Source organism: Azolla caroliniana, unplaced genomic scaffold, assembly GCF_043228905.1.
Source record: "Azolla caroliniana isolate FFs.n. ecotype wild unplaced genomic scaffold, voAzoCaro1.0.p SCAF_3, whole genome shotgun sequence".
Lineage (NCBI taxonomy): Eukaryota > Viridiplantae > Streptophyta > Polypodiopsida > Salviniales > Salviniaceae > Azolla > Azolla caroliniana.
The window spans coordinates 9,759,023-9,783,281 of NW_028230438.1; the positions used below are offsets into that span (position 1 = coordinate 9,759,023).

General features: G+C 36.9%; 4 protein-coding genes across 10 annotated transcripts; 2 read left to right on the plus strand and 2 right to left on the minus strand.

Annotated features, from left to right (window-relative positions):
- The first annotated feature begins 5,258 nt into the window (after positions 1 to 5,258).
- Positions 5,259 to 10,217, plus strand: LOC147866197 (BNR/Asp-box repeat family protein). 2 transcript variants are annotated; one of them, XM_087316565.1, is made up of 8 exons: positions 5,259 to 5,600; positions 6,186 to 6,272; positions 6,546 to 6,676; positions 8,018 to 8,114; positions 8,443 to 8,520; positions 8,616 to 8,841; positions 9,220 to 9,443; positions 9,871 to 10,217. In XM_087316565.1, exons 1-8 carry the CDS (start codon positions 5,265 to 5,267, stop codon positions 9,901 to 9,903), a joined length of 1,212 nt encoding a protein of 403 aa, XP_087172691.1. In that variant the 5' UTR covers positions 5,259 to 5,264; the 3' UTR covers positions 9,904 to 10,217. The 2 variants fall into 2 exon arrangements, with proteins under 2 accessions (XP_087172691.1, XP_087172692.1); XM_087316566.1 differs by having other exon boundaries at positions 5,287 to 5,600; positions 6,549 to 6,676.
- On the minus strand, positions 10,002 to 12,342 carry LOC147866198 (Alpha-L RNA-binding motif/Ribosomal protein S4 family protein). Its single transcript, XM_087316568.1, has 6 exons — positions 12,178 to 12,342; positions 11,197 to 11,304; positions 11,026 to 11,100; positions 10,607 to 10,686; positions 10,263 to 10,519; positions 10,002 to 10,227 (listed from the first exon to the last, which is right to left on the minus strand). The coding sequence occupies exons 1-5, from the start codon at positions 12,309 to 12,311 to the stop codon at positions 10,368 to 10,370; spliced, it is 549 nt and encodes a 182-aa protein (XP_087172694.1). The 5' UTR covers positions 12,312 to 12,342; the 3' UTR covers positions 10,002 to 10,227; positions 10,263 to 10,367.
- Positions 12,343 to 14,473: 2,131 nt separating this feature from the next.
- Positions 14,474 to 17,886, plus strand: LOC147866199 (pentatricopeptide repeat-containing protein At2g33680-like). The gene has a single exon (XM_087316558.1). It carries the CDS (start codon positions 15,153 to 15,155, stop codon positions 17,556 to 17,558), a length of 2,406 nt encoding a protein of 801 aa, XP_087172684.1. The 5' UTR covers positions 14,474 to 15,152; the 3' UTR covers positions 17,559 to 17,886.
- A 598-nt stretch (positions 17,887 to 18,484) lies between these two features.
- Positions 18,485 to 22,567, minus strand: LOC147866200 (pentatricopeptide repeat-containing protein At4g38010-like). Of its 6 annotated transcripts, none has more exons than XM_087316561.1 (3): positions 20,088 to 22,567; positions 19,596 to 19,687; positions 18,485 to 19,383 (listed from the first exon to the last, which is right to left on the minus strand). In XM_087316561.1, exon 1 carries the CDS (start codon positions 22,527 to 22,529, stop codon positions 20,748 to 20,750), a length of 1,782 nt encoding a protein of 593 aa, XP_087172687.1. In that variant the 5' UTR covers positions 22,530 to 22,567; the 3' UTR covers positions 18,485 to 19,383; positions 19,596 to 19,687; positions 20,088 to 20,747. The 6 variants fall into 6 exon arrangements, with proteins under 6 accessions (XP_087172687.1, XP_087172690.1, XP_087172686.1 ...); XM_087316564.1 differs by having other exon boundaries at positions 18,485 to 19,344; positions 19,569 to 19,687; XM_087316560.1 differs by having other exon boundaries at positions 19,569 to 19,687.
- Positions 22,568 to 24,259: the final 1,692 nt, after the last annotated feature.

Genomic DNA, 24,259 nt, shown 5'->3' on the forward strand with positions numbered 1-24,259 from the left:
TATCTCACATTGCGTCGCATAGTGACATTACAGAAGTGACACATTTAGTAATGTGTTTTTGCGTCACTAATGCCCTATTTTGTAGAAGTGCTCAAAACCTATTGTTGGGAGCCTTCAAAACTATCTCTATGCAAACTTTCATTACTGATAAAGTAGTATTAAAAACGAGTTTTACCTCTCTCTAACATCACCCTTTCTATCTCTCATATTTAAACTCCCCACAGTTTTTTAACATTGAGGGTTGATTATCTCCTCCATACACAAATATGTGAAGTTTTTCCACTTTAGTTTTATTAACCAAATTTTGACATTTGAGGATGATAGAGAAAATATACATCTATTTTTCTCACTCTCTCACTAAATTGGGATATATGTATATAAAGCATATAAGGAACCATGGGATTGTGGCTATGTAATTTTTGTAGAGTACATATCAAAGACATTTTCCCAAGATGAATTCATGGCTTATCATAACAATTAAGTCTATTGAATTTATGAAATTGTATCAAGAGGGGGTGAAAGACAATCACAATGCATGATTGTTTTGCACCTTGGAAGTTGCAAAAAATAATTAGTTATGTAACCTAAAATATGTTACATGAAAAAAAAAATGTGAAGGGAATATTTAATGGCCCTTGGAAGGAAAGTATAAGAACCCCCTAAAGTTGTGCTTAAACAATTATAAGAAGACCTTAAAGTTGTTTAGTGGATGCTCATGTAGACTTTACATTTTTTGTCTACAATATTGTCATTCTTTAATTGTGGGATTTAACATCATATTGAGGTTTTGCAATAGTAGTAGAACCTATGGCAAGAATAAATGTGTCTACCCATTCGGAATAGATGGCAAAGAGAGTTTACACGTAGTGACCCCCTTTCATACAATGGCTCCCCTATTCAAGTCTGAACAAAACATCGAGTCACTATGACCTTATGATTACAAGGAACTTGAGGATGAATTGCTATTGTTCATCTCAACATAGTTATAAGGGTGCATTCACATAACTTCATTCAAAGATCTTGCTTGATCATTTTGCCATATTATCCGCTTCATTTTTCCACACACATTTTTGGATGACAAGTAACTAATAACTTTATTAAAGCTTTTAATTTGTTGAGAGTTTAGCAAATTTTTGTGCATTCGGTAAGAGTAACAAAAAAAAAAAAAAAAACCCATTTACTTGAATTTTTCTATTTCATTTTCATTTTTCAAACCCATGTTTCTATTAACTCACTGTGTTTTAATCCATTAAAATAATTTATTCAACCTCCCACATGTGAATCTGAAATGCTCCCAAGACGACTTTGAGAAGAATTTCACAATTTTTATTTATGTGACATTCCAATTTGAGTTTTAAACAAATCATTGGTTCAATTGTCGACTTGCTCAAGCCAATACTTTTGTACATTTAACATTTAATCTTGTTTTTCGTCAATAATTTGGTAGGTTATGTATACCAATTATTTTCTTGTAAATGCCCACCCTAAGATTTCATTAACGAAGATAAGATTTGAATCTCTTGAGTCACTTCTACTCTTTCAAAATAATCTAGAAGATACCACATTTTTTAGTGAGCTAAAATATATGGCATCCCACAGCTGGCATTGTCCCCTTCTCTGACATTCCATTTATTATTTGGGCACATTTCAATGTGACAGGACATTTCCTTTGACAATTTGATAAACTAGAACGTTGAATTAAAACGTCACACTAAGAATGCCCGTAGTACAAATTATCGAACATATAAGTATGAGTTGCCTTGATATGGTTTGGATTTCATAGGCTTACAACCATGTTAATGTATAGTCAACATTAACGACCCAAGAAGATTGTGTTAATTGTGCCATGCTACTATTGTTAGCAAAGAATCATATGAATCCAGTATTATTTGCTAACCTTAAATGTTTATAATTTAAATGTAACAAAAACAACTTGTGTAGCTTAATTGCACAAAGGACAGGGCTGAATATTATCAATGACACTTTTAATTGATTACTTTATCTAGATTACCTACTACAAGTCTCAAGAGGAGAACTGAAAATAATATCATAAATTATGCCTCTTTATGTATATAAATAGCTTTGTCAATGGTCAAGAAGTAAACAGGCACACAGTATGCTAAAGCACATTGTTTCGCTCCATTTGAAATTATAACTCAATAAGATGTGTGTGTAGCTTTAAATAGGTTCTCAATTAGTCCAAATCAATAGGTCCAATGTTGCCTTCAATGTACAAATTTACAACTTCAATGATGAAACCTTTTAATTAGCTATCAAATTGTATGTTTGCCCAAAAGAAATGGCTTTATAAATTTTCCATTCTTGATGGTAGTGCAGAGTCTAAAGTGGCCTTGAAAACTACTCTTTGTTAAATTCACGTGATATGTTACATGCTCCATGACTAGACCCCTTGGTAAAAATAGTTGTATCACCTCGTGATTAAGATTTACATGTTCCGTACATAGTCACACACTTGTGAATGTGTTGACAAAAACGGTGATTCTACTGATAAATATATCGCTTGATGATAGACACATCGATCATTTATAATTTATTGGTGCCATTGATGACAAGAAATGGTGTGTTTTTTATGGCCATCATGCAAGTTTTTGGCTATTCCACTTGTTTTTTCTCGACGGAAAATCAAAATCAAAATATCAATCTCGACGAACAAACGTTTTGTAAGATTGTCAAAACGAAACATATACTTTATATTAAACTATGAAAATTTATTACACACTCTACATATATGACACACATAATACAAACATGATTATATGATAAAATATATAATATGCTCTTCTTTCATAATGTAGGGAACAAATTCCCATGGGATAAGACTTGTTGCAATGATTTCAAACCTAAAGGAATGATGCCTCACATCGATGCATCACCAGAAACTTGAAAGTTGTATTCAAATGTGTGAACGAACATTATGTTCAATTGATAGTAGCTCAAGTAAATGCAAGGTTCCCATATTAATGCCTCTTTAATGCAACAAATTTTTTTTGTCCATGCCATTATGCCCTTGATGTAAGTGTTTCAAATGCAAAAAAGATGGTTGCAATTTTTTATTACAACCAAATCTTGATGTCAATTTATGCACTCATCAAGTAAACAATCCAAAGGCTTGTCGAGTTCAGCTTAATAGTTCCAAGCATTTCTGCACTCATGATACATTCTTCCTCTTGTGTTGTATGTATGTATTATCTTATCTAAACATTGGTAGCTAAAAAATCATACCAACCATAACATGCAACATCCATAAGTATCAAGTAAAAGGTTGCATTGCCAACATTATCATTTCCTCTTCTTGGCAATGCATGCATTGTCCATGGGCTCCATTGGTCTTTTGCATTCAGGAACGGTTTGTTGTTTATTGCATTTTCACTCCTTACATTGTAGAAAAACGTCCTTCATCAATAATGTGGTAAGCGATATTACTAAAAGATTAGAGTATAAGTGTCTACATGACCAAACTAGAATTAAAAAGTAATCAAGATGACTCAATAGGCAAATATGAGCCAAGTATCTAGTATGATGTACAAACTTCAAAGGAAACACTTTCACATTACATGAACACATTCTTTACTAAATCCTTACATAAATAGCAGATTATGCTATATATCCTTATATCAATACATTTACTAACATGCAAATATCATAAATGGAGGGAAAAGAGATTCTTCCAACAACATCATAATGTCCACCTCACTAAAACATGGCTCTATTTTGAATATCGCTTTTTATTCGTCATGTTGCTTGTTTCCTTTGTGGCACACATATATTGTATCATTAACTTGTTTGCATCCCTTTCTCTATGCACAATAAGAAATGCTTTACCTTAATTTCACGGATTTTCTACCCATGTGACATGTTTCATCAACTTTCATCATTGTTTATGCTTCCAAATCAACCTTCAATCACATATAAACATATCTACCAAGTGTCCATATTTCTTCTTGCAAACATACTAGGTCGAGCTCCTCTATTTGCTAATGTTTTTGACATGGTATTAACTTAAATACATGTTGTCTTATTGAGCATTTACAAAAGTATATTTTAAAGGCTATTTTGGACAATTGATGCACACTCTCCAATGAACCAAAAGAATCATATATGAGCCCATTGCCCATAATGTAATTTGCATAACAAGCTGAAGTAATTCAAACCCTGGTGGACAAAGTTCATGAGCATTATGATGTTTCACTTGGCCCACCCAGTACATTCCAGTCAAACTTCGAGTGAAAAGGTTGAGTGACAATTTGAACCATGTCCTACTGGATTATTGTAAATCAGTTCTAGTAACTGTATGAGAAATTGTATGCGCAAGAAAGGACACGAATGGTCAGCTGGTAAAAGAAAGGGCACTGAAATGCGATCCGAGAGGACAAAAGGTCTCGAGCTGACAAAACCTTCAAACTTGGGCAAGGACAAAGTTACATATATGTACATATGTACTTGTGTTAAAATAGTATGGGATAGATGGTAGATCCCATTTCATTATTCATTAAGTCCATGCCCATGGGCCATGGTTCTCTCTCTCTCTCTCTCTCCAAAAGAACAAAAAGCAAATCTATTCCCTTACATTAATATGCTTCCAAAAAATCTCTCTCACACACACATACCCTGTGTCTGGATTGGCTTTTCCTATTTTACTTTTTTGTAATGTTTTTGTAGCTTTTCTTGTGATGATGTCTCTGGCCTCCTCCTCCTCCTCTTGTCAACCCCCTCTTCCCCAAAAACAAAAAAGCAAAAAAGCAATGAATCCTCTTTTGTATGTACTTTTCTCACTTGTGCTTGTCCTCTCTTTATCCAAGAGAGCTTATCTTTTCTAGAATATATTAATTAATAATTTAGTCAAACCATCTCTTCTTCTCCTCCTCCCCTTCATATCTTCATCCTTTTCTTCTTCATTCATTCATTCATTCATTCATTGCATTTCATCTCATTTCAATTTGACAATTCTGATTTTGATTTTATGTGGCCCATTGATTCCTCATTCCCATTCATTCATTCATTCATTCATTTCATCTCATTTCAATTTGACATTCTGACTTTTTATTTTATGTGGCCCATTGATTCTTCATTCCCATTTGACACTCATTTCAATTCATTCTGATTTTGATTTTGTGTGTGGCCCCCCATGTATTCTTCCTTCCCATTCATTCATTCATTCATTAATTCATTCATCAAGCAATTCAACACACAGACACACACAGAGTTCCATGGCTTCATGTACATGTAATTAAGCAAATGTATGTATGCATACAATGGCCAGACTACTCCTCCTCTGTTCTTCTTCCTCCTCCTCCTCCTCTCAATCTAGACTTATTTCCTGCAATCCATGTTCCTTTGCTTCTAGAAGTAGCCTTTGCTTCTTGCTGCTTTTGTTTACCTCAGCTGCAGGATCATTAAGTAACCCTAGAAGGCAGCTTACAACATCACCATTACCATCAATCCAATCTCTTCGTAACAAGACTAGCCATGATCATCACATGATAAGTACATGTCAGGATCCTATCATTGTGTCACAGGATTTTCTCTTCCCACTTGGTGGTGCACCCTTCCCAAGTTGCCATAGCTCCACCATTGTGGAGGTACATCATCATGGATGCTACTACTACTACTCTATACCACATACATACATAACCTACATACATACACACACATACATAACCTACATACATAACCTACATACATACATACATACATACATACACACACATACATAACCTACATACATACATACATACATAACCTACATATGTACATACATACATACATAACCTACATACATACATACATACATAACCTACATATGTACATACATACATACATAACCTACATACATACATACATACATAACCTACATATGTACATACATACATACATACATCACCTACATACATACATCACCTACATACATACATACATCACCTACATACATACATACATCACCTACATACATACATACATACATCACCTACATACATACATCACCTACATACATAACCTACATACATACATACATACATACATACATACATACATACATACATAACCTACATACATGCATAACCTACATACATTACATAATGTAAATTCATTCATTCATAGCCTCTTATTTGTTAATAATGTGTACTGCTAATTCAATGACATGTGATTTTCCAATGTCCCGCCAGGCCGAGCCCGGGGTTTTCGTCGTGGCTTATTTCGGGGGTAGTCATGAAGGCGCGCCAGATGTGAAAATTTGGATGCAGACATACAAGGTACACACACAAAAGAACTATTCCATGATGTGGTTTGGTATGCATGGATTTGATTTGATTATTTGTGTGTGAGTGAGAGAGAGAGAGAGAGAGAGAGAAGGGGGGGTGGGAGATAATTGCTTGCAAATTGGATTATATTCATTGATTTTGCATGCAATTAATCCGATCCTCTGCATAATTACTTAGTACATAGAAGGAAGAGAATGAAATTAACTGGCAATTAAAGATCATGATGTGTTTAATTATTATCGCAAAAAAAAAAAAAAAAACTAGCAGAATGGGTCTTGGTCTTGGCCGGAGGTGATCGATGAGGAGGCAGGGGTGCCGCTATGGAATCCAGTGCTCTTCAAAATGCCAGACAATCAGATCCTCATCTTCTACAAGATCGGGCCGGAGGTCCAAAAGTAAGTCCCTCTGCTTCAATTTAATCTTCACCCTGCAAATCCACTCTTCCTTTTCTCTTTTTTAGAGGAGAATGGTCATGTGTTGTTTGGTCAAATGCATTGACTTTTCACTACTCCATGGCAAGACATTTCACTAGTCAATGGTCATGGTCATGGTGTTAGGCAAATGTATTGACTTTTTAACAAGTCAATGGGCATGGGCATCATGGTGGTGTTGTTTGGCAAAATGTTTTGACTTTTCACAAGTCAAGATGGTCATGGTCATGGGTATGGGCATGGCAATGGTGTATTGACTTTTTTTTACTTTCATAAGTGAGTGGGCATGGCGGTATTATTAGGCAAATGTATTGGGTTTTCACAAGGCAATGGCAGGACTTTTCACAACTCAATGGGCAAGGTCATGGTGGTGTTGCTTGGCAAATGTATTGACTTTTCACAAGCCAGTGGCAATGCTTTTCACACCTCAATGGGCAAGGTCATGGTCATGGTGGTGGTGTTTGGCAAATGTATTGACTTTTTACAGGCCAATCGCAAGACTTCTCACAGCTCAATGGGCATGGGCATGGGCATGGTGGTATTGTTTGGCAATTGTATTGACTTTTCACAAGTGAATGGCAGACTTTTCACATGCACATTGGTCATAGTTGTAAAGCTAGCCTCTTTCGTTTGTTCCTTTGTTTGGAGGTACCTCTTGGAGATCCCCCCTGTTGGCAACCACCCAATGACCCATGTGTCCATCGCACGTGGCTCATACATATATATTTTAACACCCTTGTGTTCCGGGCCACCAGCCCTATGATGTTGCTACGTCAAAGGAACCTGCATTCATCCATTAAAGGCAAATGCTTTCACATTATGCGTTCTGGCGCCATTATTTTAGAGATTTTTCTTTTTTTTAAGTTTGTTGGTGGAACTTGGAAGGTCCCAAGTGCTAGTGGATCAACTTTTACATAACTTTCTTAGATGTGTAATGCTTGCATTGAAATTACACCTTTTCCTTTTGGCATGCCTTTCTTACATTCTATGATTTCGAATAAATGCTAGAGTATTTCCTTGATTGTAGCTGTTTTTTCTTGGAAGAACTTTCTTTGATGGACTAGTGGATCCACCATTATACACAACACTATGTACTAGGAATGGTCGGCCACCAATAAATAAATGCTAAAATAATAGTGGAAGCGCATTACCATATATCATTCGGAATACAATCTATGAAAATGTTCATTCATAAACATGTATTCATGTTTGAATGAATTTAGCTGCAATGTTCCTAAGGCTACACTTAATTTTCTCATATGAACTCGAATTGTTTTCACGAGGTTGGTTATTGACTTTTGTTAGGTGGAGTGGTTTCATGAAGAGATCAAACGATGGTGGAAAGACTTGGTCACGTCGAAACCAACTACCACCAGGAATCTTGGGCCCTAGTAAAAACAAGGTATTCCAAAAAATAATAAACAATAGAAATAAAAAATGTGCCAAATTTCAGTTTTTGGGAAAAAGTTTCGGTTGTACTCCCTCGAGTTTTCTATCATTTTGGGTCCACCAAGGAAATTTGAGGAAATAACAAAAAAAAAATCAAGGGTATTTCACAAGGTTTGCTACTAGCGCATGAGAAAACGCAGAAACTCGAGGTTGTTTGGGGAAATAAGGGGAATTCATGGGTACTTCCAAGGGTTTTACCTTTTTCTTACTCTACAATCGTTGTATCATATTTTATAGATTTCATCCTTTTAAAAAACCCAACATTCTACCCTTCTTGTCAGCCTCTTTTATTGGAGAATGGACAACTTTTGTGTGGATCCTCGGTGGAAAGCTTCATGTCATGGGGAGCATGGGCGGAGGTAACAAATATGGAACTTCCTTCTTATGATAATGTTGAATGAATGTTCTTTCTATTTCATATTCATATTATTACAATCAACGTTGATGTCTATAGATTACACACGATTTTGGTGAGACATGGTCCAAACATGGACCCATTTATGTGAAAAATATTCCTTTCGGAGTCATTCAACCAGTGCCCTACAAAACACAAAACAATACGATCCGATTCTTATTGAGGTCCACGAGGTTTATCGGGAAAGTATGCATTGCCGAGTCTTTCGATGGAGGATTAACATGGGACTACGTGAGACCAATACAACTCGAAAATCCAAATAGTGGTACATATAATACCCATTAAACTTTGTCACAATAGTGTTATGTCTTTGCTATGGTATTAAAGAAAACCTTCACCAAAAAACTTATGTAGATTCCCTTAAGGAATCTTTATTATTCTTGTACTTTAACTATTTCTCATTGGAGAGAGCTACAAAAATCGTTATATTCATGGATTACATATTAACATTAGGGATATTGAATGTATCGATACTGATATTGATTTAGCAACTTTGCCCAGTAGATTCCGTTTAACTATGGTGTAGAGCTAAGACATGAGACCAAGGGTTAATATTATATGAAGATCTAGCTACCACATAGTGGATTTTCAAATGGTAATATAACAAACTAAAACTCAGAATTTGTCGAAAAAATCAATTTAGGTATTGATGGTGTGAAGCTACCAGACGGCCGTCTAATCCTTCTTTACAACACAGTGTCACGTTCTGTTCTTAAGGTTGCAGTTTCTTATGATGATGGTGAGACTTGGAAAGAAGTGTTAACTTTGGAGGAAAAAGAGAATAATGAGTATTCCTATCCTGCAATCATCCAAGCAAGTGACCAATTACTACATGCGACATACACATATAATAGGACACAGATTAAGGTAAAACCCATTCAACATCTCTTCTAAATTTTTAACAAAAATATGCAACTGATTTCCTTTGAGCAAATCTCTAAGGAATGGAAAATTTTGCTGCAATATTAATGGAAGTATATCATAGTATAAACGGGCTCTCTTATCTTACAACAATATGTATCAGAAACAACATTTTTGTTTTTTGACCATAGATTTAATCTCATGCCTGATGGAGATAAAACAAAGCCATGCATTCAACCCCTACATTCTACACTAGCAGCTAGTACAAGTAAATTAGCTTATATAGTGATATTGGAATCTAGGCTCAGAATTAGAGAAATACTTTTAAAAAAAACCACAATGAACTCAAATTGGATGTAACACATGCAAGTAATATTAATTTTGATGTTTTGGATAAGAAATAATACTCATATCTACCTATTTCTTTGTGCAGCATCTCGTGCTTCGAGCTGATCTTCTATTATAAACTCGGAGCAAGCAAATGTTGATCTTAACAAAAGAAAGAATTTATAAATGTAAAAGAATCCCTTGTACATACGCTCTAGAATTGTAATATCGGTAGAATTGTAATATCAGATACCCTTTTCATCAACAAATAATCATTTGAACACATACATAGTATACGATGAGTTCTCGAAAGCCTCCAAAAAACACTCTCTCAAGTCACATATGATTATGAGACTTTGTAATCCTCTGTAACCTAATGACTTGATTGGCACTGAAGAATAAATATTGTTTTGAATGTTCAAACCACATTTTCAAATACATGAGACTTGCTGTTAGCAACAAACTCTTCCAGTTCGATGAACTGATGTAGTAACTAACTCTTCCATTACAACAGAATGCAGTAACTGATCCTTCTAATCCGATATGACTTCATAATAGTTGTTCTTGTCCAATGACTTGATGTTGCAGACACTTTCACATGACCTAATTTAAAAGGTCATAATCATCAAGCCTATCATTGTATTGTAGAACTTTCCTTCTTATCTTGGAAGTGTCGACCCATGTAACAAAGTCTTCCATGTTGCGCGTCACTAGGTAGGCCGGATCAGTAATTGTCTCTGGACCCACTCGTATATCTATAATATAGGGGATCCCTCGTGTGTCATAAAACTGAATTAAAAAACTAGAAACTGAAAAAGAAGAGGACAAGATGTGAAACGTACGGCCTTGTTCAATAAACGTGACAGCCTCCTGGAGGTTCTCAGCTAAACGGAGCCGTGCCATCACAACAGAAAGCCTTCGCCTAAAACAACATAACCCCACACAGGAATCTATATATGTGTGTGAGTGTGTGCATATGCACACGTGAGCATGCATGTATACATGTATATGGATTAAGTGCATGTATGTTTTGCCTAAAACAACACAAAATCATGTTAAGTGTGGATACAGATATGGATATGCATGATGTCTGATGCATATCATATGCCCATATACATTGTCCACTGTGCATTTATCCATTACACCTTATGCCTTATGCATGATCCATTATGCAATATTTTATACACTATGCATGTCATATGCCCATAACCATATGGATATGGATCTGTGTGTGTATGTGTGTCCCTGTGTGTGTACATACCTACAGAAAGACGATACCGACAATTTGTCACACAATGCCAGGCTTTTCTTGCTTGGAATCACACCCATGGAATACCTGAAAGAACAATGGTTATTTTGCCAATGTTTTTTAACTTTTTATCTTTGATAGGCATGTATATACAGGAACGCATTTAGAAAAATAAGGACTCACAATTTTTCCAGTAATTGCTCAGTCATCTTTAGTCGGAACGGATCATTTGTATCAAGCTTCCTCACTATACTAACCATTTTTGTTATCATTCCACATATCTTATTGTACCTAGCATCCATAATGTTTCTTTAGTAAACATATGAAAATATCTTGTAAAATGGTTTGCTTAATATATAAAGAACTTAGACATAGTTATGCATATATTTCTATAAGCAATAAGTTGGTAACATGAATCTAGCGAAGATCAAGAGATACGCGTATGCAATAGAACATTTACTATCACATTTTCCCTCAAGTTATGAATGAAATTTTCCCAGCTGATCCAAACTTGTAATGGTTTCTTGCAAGTTTTGGCAAAAGACGACTACAGGATGTAATACTATTACAGTGTATATATCGGGACAAACTAACAAAATATCAAAAAATCCCTCTTTCTCTACTAGAGTGGAACTAGCTCTCCTTATATTGCTTTCCAGGTCTGTTTAGCCATACTTGGCTTTCCAATTCTGAGAATCTATCTAATTTATCTATTGATATGTGCATTTCCTTCTTCTTAAGTCTGCCTCCTCTATTAACTATAATGGCTCCTTTCTTTTCTTGATTCTCCTTCTTCCTCCTCATATATACTTCAATTTCTCCTCCTCCTACCTCTTCTCAAATAAGTAATCTTGTAGACTTCTTTCCATATATACATCATTATCTCCTCATATACTCCTGGTGATATATAATACTCCTTTCTTGACTCTTCTTGCAATTACTCCTGTACTACTACTACTACTTATTATAATAATTATTATTATTATTCTCATATATGCATCTTCTTAGCTCTTCTTTCTATACATCTTCTTCCATCTCATTACTATTATCCTTCATATGCCCTTTCCTTCCATCTCTCCAAAAAAAATATCTTGGCTTTCAAAAAAACACACAGAGAAAACAAGAGATAGACATAAAAAGGAAATACGAAGAAGAAGAGCTCACTGTTTGTAGTCGTCTCTTCCGGTGATGTGATATCGGCGCATGATCAACGCTTCTCTCTGACCCCGCTCTCTTTTCCATTCCAGGAAATTCACCTTCTTCAGAAGCTTCTGCTCATGATACTTCAGCTTCCTCATCTCTCTTCCCTCTCTCTGTCAGTCTGTCTATCTGTCTGTGGGTCTCGCTGGGTCTCTGTGGCTGTGCCGCTGGACTCCGCTCTGTTTCTTCGTTTGCTCAGAGCAGAGTATATACCCTCCTCCTCCTCCTCATTTGAGCGCTCTTTATATTCTTTATTTCCCCAAATGCCCCTGACAGAGCTTCCACTTTATTTATTTCCCCAAATGCCCCTGAGAACTTCCACATTATTCCTTTTCTAGAAGTACCCCTCCCCCCGCCTCTTACCCTCATCGTTCCCTCTAACCATCGGCAACGGTTCGGTTCGGTTCGGTTTGAGAGGGTCAAAACTGAACCATTTTAACTTTTTTTAAACCTGAACCCGAACCAAACCACGAAACCGTTAAACCTTTTTCAAACCGTAAAAACCGCGGTTTCATGGTTCGGTTTCGGTTTTCAACTTAGGTCAAAGTTTTTATTTTATTTTTAATTTATAATATTTCATTATTTTAAAATTTTAAAATTTTAAAGATGTTGGTAAAATGTGAGAATAAGGTCTAAAAATGAAAAGATTGTTTTAAAACAATTTTTTAAATTTTATTTAAAAAAATTAAAATATAAAATATAAAAAACCGTTTAAACCATGGTTTCTGACTGTTGAAACCGAACCGAACCATTTTTTTAAAGGGAAAAGTACCAAGATACCCTTGGAAGTTTGTCTATTTACCAGAATGCCCCTGGAAGTTCCAAATTTACCAAACTACCCCTATGTCCAAAAAATTACACTTTATAAAGTATTATACACTCAAATCTTTGATACATAGGGCTAGTTCTTCCATCTTTGGTAAATAGGGCTTGTAGATTTGAGTGTATAATTACTTTATAAAGTGTAATTTTTTGGACATAGGGGTAGTTTGGTAAATTTGGAACTTCCATGGGCATTTTGGTAAATAGATGAACTTCCAAGGGTATCCTGGTACTTTTCCCTTTAAAAAACCTAAACTTGAACCGAACCGTTGAAACCGTTAAGTTGTGGTTTCGTGGTTCGGTTCGGTTCAAACCAAACAATTGATGTTACTTATTCACCGGACAATGAGAGAGAGAGGACACGTAGCTTGAAACCAACACCACCGAGAGTGGCGGCTTAATCCTTAAGCAAGAAACTTTGTCAATCTAATCAAGAATAGCAAATAATATGTATGGATTCGTCACATACCTTTCAAAAAAAATAAAACCCCACATTGATATCTTTCTAAAACCATCATTTTGGATGAAATACATCAATAAATGTTTACGTTCCATAACATTAAATCAATTGTTAATACAGAGGAAGTTTACAGACGTTGAACCACGTGTGTTCTATCTTGCACAACCCATTCATTGATCACCTACCTAGATGCATTAGCATTGTCAAGCAGTAAATATCTCGTTGTTTTCACATTTTGCTAGTTGCTTCTGTGTTTGATTGTGCGCATGAAACTTGACTTGTTGCATTTTCTACTATATATTCTTCTAGTTTGGATGCTTCAAGTAGTCAAATCGCAATAAATGAACATTCAACCCGCATAAGTAGCACCAAACTGCATAGTGCTAATGATTTTGAGTCATATCAACATGGCAAACACCAAAGTGACCAACTAAAAACACTCTTTCACTTTATCGTACACATGTAGGTTCAATCTTACATGGCACAACTTTGTTTGCTCAATATAAGTTTGTCTAGCCTCAAAGGTAGCTAATGAAATACAATCAACATGAACACTTATTTCCACCAAGGTGCTTAGTTTGAAAACAGGCCTAGTCCGTCCACTTCTTTTTGTGGCTAATCATTTTGAGTCATATCAACATGGATTTCAATTGCATGGGGAAACCCATACACAATCTTCACCTTAGTGTTTTCAAATGATGATCAAGAATAGAAAACAAGCGTTGCTTGACCTAGTGACTACCCAAATTTGAACCTTGTATGCTAATTGACCCAAACACGAGCACATGTAGCATGATCCACAGATGTGGCCATGATCCTGGCCAGGCGCAAATGTGACCATGATCCTAGCCTAGGCCCTAGCCCTAGCCCTAGCCCTAGCCCTAGCCCTAACCCTAACCCTAACCCTAACCCTAACCCAAGCACACACATGCACTAGCACTCAATGTTAATGTGAACCCTCACCCAAGCCGCTCACCCAAGCCCATGCGGATGTACCCAATGTAAATAACTATGTATGAACTCTTTTCTTTCTTTCTTTTTCATACTTCTATGTTTGTGTTAAAATAACATGATAATCGAAAGAAAACCTTGCATTCTCAACTACTTCATTTTTTAGCGACATGGCAAAAGTTTACCCTCTCATGTGCAATAATGCTAGATGACATAAATCTACCTCTTCTTGGGATTTATATGAACTTTTTTTCCCCTCCGGAGGATGTGATTTTCTCGTTAATAACTCTTTTCTAGTAATCAAATGATTTGGGTTCTTCATTGTTACTTCTTGCGATCAATGATTTTGGGTTTTTTGTGACTTGTTTCAATGCTTTCTCTTCTTCTATAATGTCTTGTGTGAGTGTTTGTTTTGTATATGCAGAGGCACAACCCAAATCAGATACACATTCCAAGCACAAAGAAACCCATGAATCCTTATGTGGAGAAGGAGAGAGGATTCTCATTCCACAAGATGAAGAGGAAAAAAGGTATCGGGTTGTGGATACCTGCTTAACATGAGCTTTGTCCATTCATTGGCTTTCCTGAAAGAAAGTAGAAAAATGGGCATGGAATTGGTGAAATTGTCCATGCATGGGCGTATTTCTCAGCACTTTTACTAAAGTGTGGAGATGCTTCAAGGTATCCAAATAATATTTATTCATTCATGAAAAATAAAGGGTTGGAATCTCATCTCATACTAGGAAACCCACGGGATGCTGAACAAGGCTTCCATAACTTCTCTCATAAGGATGAGGTAAAATGGAATCACCTGGTCATTGGTTATATAAGGAGTGGTAAGCTACATCATGGTATTGCCCTATATGATCAACTCCACAAAGACAACAGTTCTATACAACCAAGGGAGCACACCTTTGTTGCCTTACTGAAAACTTGCGCAAAGCTCAAAGATAGAGAACAGGGGATTCGATTACATGATCACATTGTGAGGATTGGATTGCTCAATCGAAGCCTTTTTGTTGGAAATGCCTTGGTTTATATGTATTCGAAATGTGGTTTGTTGGAGAATGCACAGCTTGTTTGCAATATGATCCCCGTCAAGGATGTAATTTCTTTGACCACTTTGATATCTGGATATGCCGAACATGGACAGGGCAAAGATGCATTAGGTTGTTTCAGACGAATGTTTTTGGAGGGCATCTTCCCAAACTTGATCACATTTATTTGTAGCTTGAAAGCATGTGGTAGTATTGGAGCAATAAGAAAAGGACTCGAAATTCATGCAGGAATTGAGGGGCTTGAATTGCCTGAACAAGATATTGCCGCCAGTACGTCTTTGATAGATATGTATGCTAAATGTGGTTCGCTCGAAAAAGCAAAGGAAGTTTTGTATAGGCTTGGGAATCGAGATGTTGTTGCTTGGAATGCATTAATTGTAGGGTATACCGAACATGGACATCATGAAGAAGTTCTCAAGCAACTTGAACAAATGCAGCTTGAGGGCGTTTCTCCTGATTCTGTCACATTAGTTTCTACTTTGAGAGCTTGTCTTAGAATGGGTGCATTTGTGAAAGGCCAGGAAATTCAGGCAGAAATTGAAAGAAATGGATTTCTTGAAAGAGAAAGAGGGATTGGCAATGTGTTAGTTGATATCTATGTAAAGCATGGTTTGCTTGGTGAAGCAAAACGAGTTTTCAACAAACTTCCAGTGCGAGATGTACTTGCATGGAACATGTTAATGACAGGATATGTGGAGCACAGACAAGAGGAAAAGGCTCTAGAGTGTTTTGAAGAGATGCAGTTTCAGGGTGTCCATCCTTCAGCCATAACATATGTTTGCTGCTTGAAAGCTTGTGGCATCTTACAAGCAATAGATAAGGGCAGAGAAATACATGCAGAGGTTGAAAGACAATGTTTACCAAAAAGAAACATTGTTATTGGAAATGCCCTGGTAGACATGTATATCAAATGTGGTTTGTGTGAAAAAGCTCATTGTGTGTTTGATAACCTTCAGACCCGAGATGTGGTCACATGGACCTCTCTTATTTCAGGATATGCTGACCATGGGAAACCAGAGCAGGCAATTAACCTATTCGAGCACATGATACATGAACATGTCATGCCCAATGCTATCACATTTCTTTCGATCTTGAAAGCTTGTAGCGTCATTGGAGACCCCAAGCAATGTGATTATATTCATTCTAAAATCGAAAAACATGGTCTATTTGAGAATGACCATGTTCTCAGCACCATGTTAGTTGATGCATATGCTAAATGTGGATCATTCAGTAAAGCACGGGATGTGTTTGAGAAGGTTCCAGTTCAAGATGTGGTCTTATGGAATACGATGATGTCAGGGTATGTTCAACAAGAGCATCATGAAGAAGCACTCAAGTGTTTCGATCAGATGCATGTTCATGGCATCTCTCCTAATGCAGCTACATTTGTTTCCATCACAAAAGCTTGTTGTAGTATAGGTTCCACCAATAAAATGGCTGAAATACATGCCGAGATAGAACGGCTGGGTTTACTAGAAAAATGTAATGTTGTTGGAAGCTCATTGGTTTATATGTATTCAAAATCTGGAAACTTAACAAAAGCGGAACATGTGTTTCATAAGCTTCCAATTCAGGATAGGGTCTCATGGACCATACTTATGGGAGGCTATGCACAACTTGGAAATTTTGAGAATATGCTCCTTATCTTTGAGAGAATGCTTGGAGAAGATATTAAGCCAGATCCAGTTGCTTTTCTTGTTGTTCTTGATACATGTACTCGAGCAGGTTTAGTTGACAAGGGTTACTCATATTTTGAGGCGATGAGCAAGGATTATGGCATAGTTCCAACTCTTGAGCACCTTGTATGCATGGTTAATCTATTGGGAAGCCAAGGCCAATTGCAAAAAGCATTAACGATGAGCGAGGAAACATCAGCTTCTCATAGTCTTGCAGTATGGCGAACGGTGTTGAATGCATGTAGAAATTGGGGAAATGTGGAGTTAGGGAAACAAGCATTTAAACATGCAATGCACTTGGAAAAGAAGGACACTGTTTCTTATGTGTTCATGTCACTTATCTATGCAAGTTGCTATGATGTAGGAGCAAATGGATAATTGGATGTATTTTAAGCATGAGTTAGTCATATTTATTGAAAATTTGAGAGGTATATGCTGGGATATGTGCAAGGTGCAACTTGATTTGAGTGTCCAATCAAGCCTCTTATCAAGATGATACCACGGAACTGCATCACATTGATAAATTCCTTCTTTGCCTTTGGACATGTTCTGAAGAACAATTTAGTCAATTCAAATGGGACAACTGAACTGGGTCGTTTGGTACATGTCATCATCCATCCCAGTCAACTTGGGTGGGTGAGAAGGAAAATCATCCTACTTATGTAACCAACAATAGCTAGTGTAATACATAAAATGAAATTCTGAACACGATAGCTTGTGTCTTGTTGAAGTCAATAATATATAAATTGTGATTCTTGGAGACAATTTAGCCCAGCAACATTGTGAACTGCAACAAAACCACATTTATTTGAGTTCAAATTCAATTGAGCTTTTCAATTGTGTGAGTCACAAGCTGATAGCGTTCATCCGTTATGTTGAATAGTTTAAAATTATCCAAGGACGCCTCCATAAATGTCAAGATGAATTTTTAAGAAATTGTAATATGCGTGTGGCATTCTTGTCAGGCCGAATATAATCACAATAGCAACAGATACATGCTGCAATCTCACATGGGAAACTGTTTGTCCAATCTCAAGGTTGGTGAGTTTGATTCATGCTATGGGTGTGCTCATACTACTATATGCATAGAATGTAGACTTGTATTTAGCAGGGAGCGGAATTGAATTTTCGAGGTGGCTTAGAAGTCAAGGGCATAAATCTCTAGGTCCATGATAATAATACAAAATGTGTTCAAAATTTTGCCTTAATTAATTGATTGGTAAAATTATGGAAGATGTCATATTTCATTGTTTCTTGCAATCATATAGCTCACAACACTTATTACATGGTAACTACATCCATATAACCATCAACAAAGATTCTCCATTTCACAAGTTGGATTTGAGATTGGAAATGGGCAACAACTTGTCATATTGTATTGGCACATGGGGTGAATAATGACGGTATAAATGGTTTCTTGTTGAGTCAGAGCATGAGAACATCTCCTAGCATATGAGCTCAATTGGAAAGAGAGTTTTGCTGATAACAAGGTCACATGTTAAAAACGTGCGTGCACCAAAAGTGGGAGTTTTGATGGTATAATGAGCATCAGAACATCCCCTGGCATGCTAGCTCAATTGGAAAGAGAGTTTTGCGGATAACAAGGTCACATGTTCAAAACGTGTGTGCACCAAAAGTGGGAGTTTTGATGGTATAATGAGCATAAGAACATCCCCTGGCATGCTAGCTCAATTGGAAAAAGAGTTTTGTTGATAACAAGGTCACATGTACAAAACCTGCCTTCACCAAAAGTGGGGGGTTTACAATAAGATAAAAATTGATAAGTTCATACAAACCTGTTAACTGAGTGAGACATCTTCATAAATTAGCACCAAAGCTAATTTTTGTCTTTTTTTTCTCGAAGGGCTAAAGCAATTCAGCTACCCTTTGTGATAAACCTTGTAAGGTTGAAGAGAGCACATTCTCCGATCTAATAGTTTTTTAATCTCTTCTAATCTTCTTTCCCCTAATTATTGTTTCTCCATTTTGAAGGTTTTCCTAGTTGGTAATATGTACTAAAAATGCTTATAACATCATTGAAGTTTGACCCAAACTAAGCCTTATCCAAAGACAAGTAAGAGTCCTAAGAGAATTTTTGACATCATAGGAACAAAATCCAAACGATGAATGTTTATCTGGGTATGTCGACCGCATTGCACAGGCACTCCAAAGATCACAAGTTCAAAGCCATTAATATGGTAACCTGAAAAAGGGAGAATGTATATTAGATAATCCAGATCGTAACATGGCATGGAAATTTTGATAAGAATCCATACATATCTATAAATGTGTACATGCATGAGAGCAAAAACCATTCATGTTGTGCTGAGAAATAAAACCCTACTGACAATACAATAAGCATGTGTGTACATACATATACATGTATACCATTTTCCGAGACATTTCGCATATGACCTTTTTTGTTTGCTCTTGTTTCGGTCTCTGCCTTCATTTTTCACAATACTCCGCAAAATTGAAACCTCGCTATGAATGTGAATCTGTTTCATCTGGCAAGAAAAAAATGGTGATCATCGAAGCTTTTTATACTATAATATCAAAATGAGGAGACAAAAAATTAGGGGAAATACAAATGACGACATTCAGTGGTAAAAGTTATGCGCACTCATGAATTGTAAAAACTTGGAATCATAACATAATGCTTTAAATATGCTAACATCAGGCAAAGGTAGTTGATACTCCAAACTGAGCAAAATAGAAATTTAGTATATCAATAAGCAATGAGAATGTGTCTAAGATGATTCATCATGACGATAAAAGTTGCAATCATTAGAAGAGTCAAAAGATGTATGTTTATATCAGAAGTCAATGCATAAAAATAAAATAAGAGTTCAACAGTGCAACTAGTCAAAGAAGGTAATGGAATAGAAATGGCGTTTTGATAAGTACCTTGGGAAAATTAGTTCATATTCAAATTTTGAGTCAAATCAATTCCATGAATGCATCAGATTGATGCATAACTCATGTTCTCATATTTCCTTGGATCTCTAGCCCATTTATTAGTAGTTTCCAGCTTTGAGCACTCTCTTTTATCATCATAAACTGAGCAAACATGCAAATTCTTCTCCGATATGAGACACATGTTTTAGACGTAATTAATCCATTCTTGGGTTTCATTGGCCAAGTCTGACCTGTGTGCAATAGAGAGAAGTAACCATTTGGCCATCATTTCTTCTGCTGTTCTCCAAGATGAGACAATATTTTCAAACAAGACCACATTAGGAGCTCAATGGACATTCTTTCCTATAAACATAGAGAATAATCGATAGTCTTCGTTTCCTTATGTTCTCAAAGATAACATAACCTTTCATATGTAAATTCTTGTAAGGTGTCCACAGCCATTCTATGACCTATTAGCATTATATAAGTTGTCATTTGGCCCCTTAAACAACACTTTCAGATGTAATATCTTGTTGGTGCCATTAATGCCATTATGATGTATCTGCATAGAGAAATAGCATTTGTGACCCTCATTTGTTTCTATTATTCTCTAAGACGAGACAAACTATTTCTGATGTAATCTTGTGGCATGTTTAATTCAAGAGATGTTTAATATATGTCTTCTTTTTTATCTTTATGGTTCATGTCACCTAGTTCATTCCTTGTTCCATAGCAATGCTTTTCGATGTACCTGGAATGACCATCACCAGCGTATATGTGAGATAGAAAGACATAAGCTGAACCATCAGTCTTGTCTAAAAGAGTAACATGCTTGAAAGCCTCTTTTCCATACTCTACATTCCCCCAACTTTTGCAAGCACCCAATATAGTGTGCCACACTACAACATTTGGACAAATCGGAAGCTTTTCAATCATTCCAGACGCCTTATCCAATTGACCCGCACGACTAAGTAAATCAATCATGCAAGCATGGTGATCAATGATGGGAATAATACCATAGACTTTACTCATTGCTTGAAAATACATCTCCCCCTTAGACCATAGTCCCATACGACTACACGCATTTAGAACTACAATGAACGTAACTGAGTCAGGTTCTGTACGTTCTTCTAACATCTTATGAAAAAGATGAAAAACATTTTCGCTTTCACCGACGTGGTTATATCCTGTCATTAGGGCATTCCAAGAAACTACATCGTGAACCCGAAGAGTGTTGAACACTTGCTGCGCTTTTACTAGAGAGCCACATTTTGCATACATGTCAACCAGAGTAGTGCCTACAAGAGAGTCTCTTTCAAGGAGTCCCTGTCGTTCAATGTCAGCATGTATTTCTCCACCCCTGTCACTTGCTCCTACTCTACTACAAGCCTTCAAAGTGGAAAGGTAAGCCACAATATCTGGTGAAACACCTTCAAGTTGCATCTTATCAAAATATTTCATTGCTTCTTCACCTTGCCCTTGTTCAGCATTTCTTGTGATGAGGGCCGTCCATGACAAGACATCTTGTATAGGAAGTCGATTGAAAATTTCTTGGGCTTTCACAAGCAGACCACACTTAGCATATACATCTACCAATACAGTACCCACAATACAATTACTTTCCAGAACGCCTCTTCTCTCAATGTCAGCATGTATACCCATCATTTTATCTATTGCTCCTATCTTGCCACAAGCTTTTAAAATGCAAACATATGTGATATCACTGGGGGAGATACCCTCCGCTTTCATATGCTCGAGAAGATTGATGGCTTTTTCTCCCAGACCATAATCAGCGTACCCCGCCATTAAAGTATTCCAGGATACCACATCCCGAACAAAAAGGTCATCAAACACTTGATGCGCTTTCACAATTCTGCCGCATTTAACATACATATCAATCAGAGCATTGCCAACCAAAATATTTGTTTCAAGAAGCTTTCTTCTCGATATATCAGCATGTATTTCTATCCCTCTCTCAAGGTCACGGAGTCGGCCACAAGCCTTTGAAATCGCCACAAAGGTATGCCCAGATGGATCAAATTCCATGTTCTCATACATTGTAAAGGCATGTTGAGGGGTCGACGAATTGGCATAAGAATTCATAAGGGAGTTCCAAGACAATTCATTCCGAACCTTCAATCGATCGAAAACTTGACGCGAATAATGAACACAACCCGTCGATCCAGCCAACATAAGGACAAGATAGTTCCCTACTGATCTCTCTCTTTCAAGACCTAATTCACATATATAAGCATAAACAGAAAGTGTGAGTGATTTATCCTTACCTTTCCTACATCTTTTCAACACAAAGCTGAGTTCGTCGATGGAAGGAGGAAGGGTCGTGAACCCATCTCGCAAGGAAGCCAAGGATTCTTCTAAGCTGAGCATCTGAAACGCCCACTTGCTGTAGAAACATCTCTGAGGTATAATGCATTCACAGGACAGGGTCATGTTGGGGTGGGGTGGTCATGGGTGATGAGGAATTACCATAGCTATATGTACTAATGTGAAGGAATGAAGAAATGAAGAAATGAAGGGTAGAGCCTATGAGTGTGTTCCTCTTGTTTTTTATGAACACTATATGATATGATCTATATATGCATGCATATGTACTATACATAAGTATGTTGGCATACAATACCTGAAATACCCTTTTGGACTATCCTCGCCTTCACAACCTCATAACATCTGTGGAGGAGCTCTTTGGGGTTTGGGGACATGGCTCGGCATGTTAATATTTTGTCTCCTTCCAAAACACCTCATGATGCGCGTTCAGACTTGTGCAAACTAAAGTAACATGATCCGTCGAACATTTTCGGGGAAATGTGAGTGTAAAGTTCCTGTTGCACCTGGTTGGTTGGAACCTTGTGTTTAACAGTGTAGAAGAACATTGTAGGGGAATATCAGTGATAGACCTTACATGCTCAAACCAATTAGTCAGGCAAGCAATACCCCAACTAGTAGGAGGATCTCTCTAACCTATACAGAGTTGAGTACGTTCAACTTATTTGTGTAATCAATCTTCATTAGTAGGTTGTTGATCACCTTAGCCTTCGCGAATAATGGTATTGGCTACTACTGTTTTATATGCTCGTCACCATACTTCTTCTCTTCATTACTAGGGGCATGATAGTCCTTCTAAACGGGGCCCTTGTCACACTCCACATTCTTCAATCGGAACTTACTTCGATGTTAAGTCTTGTCGTCCAAAATTCCCCTTTACCTTTTGGTCTAGGAAATCTTACCATGTGAATCTCGTGCATTGTATCCCACTACACCATTGCGATTGTCCCTTAGTAAGAAGCATGCCACATACATCTTTCTTTACATGAATGTATGTAATTGGCACACTCATACTTAGAGACATGCAAAAGATGTGCCATAATCTAAATAATGTGCACAAAAGTGTTACCAAATACATGAATGGATCCATCTTCATCTCCAACATATTCAATTGTTTCAATTGTCAAGTGATTTCATCATACCTGTTTATGTGGCTAGTGATGGAGTTAATTCCCTTTATCCAGAACTCGTGCAACTTCCTCATCCATGTCTAATGAGTCTCTTTTTACTAACGAGTTTCCACTAGCTCCATTGAATAATATATCATGATTCTATTTTTTCTATCGCAAGACGTTATTTCTATCGAACTTAACATCCCCTTGCCTTTGCTTGATTGTGATTTTTTTCCCCCGTTGCCATGATGTGCAGGACATCTCTAATGACATTTCTAGTGCCACATGTTTGTCAAATAATTTCATAAAGGTGGGCCATTGATACCCAGCCTAACAAGATCATTGACCCACCAATTATAGGAGACATTTTGGTGCGACCATGCTCCCACCACAGGTGGATTCCTATACGCAACACATTGCAGGATTGCAATATATCGTTCGGTTATTTTAGCTGAATAGCCATAACACCATGTCTCCTATAGTTTTTTCCATTGTGTGCTCGAATTGGCTCTCTCTCTCTCACACACACACACACAACCTTTTCTGAATCGTTAGACATGCGTCTAATGGTATCGGGGGGGGGGGGGGGGGGGAGCCGACAATTGTGATCGCCACCAAAGAGTGGAAGGTTTGGACTAATATCTCAGGTGGTTAGTGTATTACGGACGGACGGATGGACGGACATTCCTCCGGGAGTCTTCTCGGGATGGACATATGGTATGTATA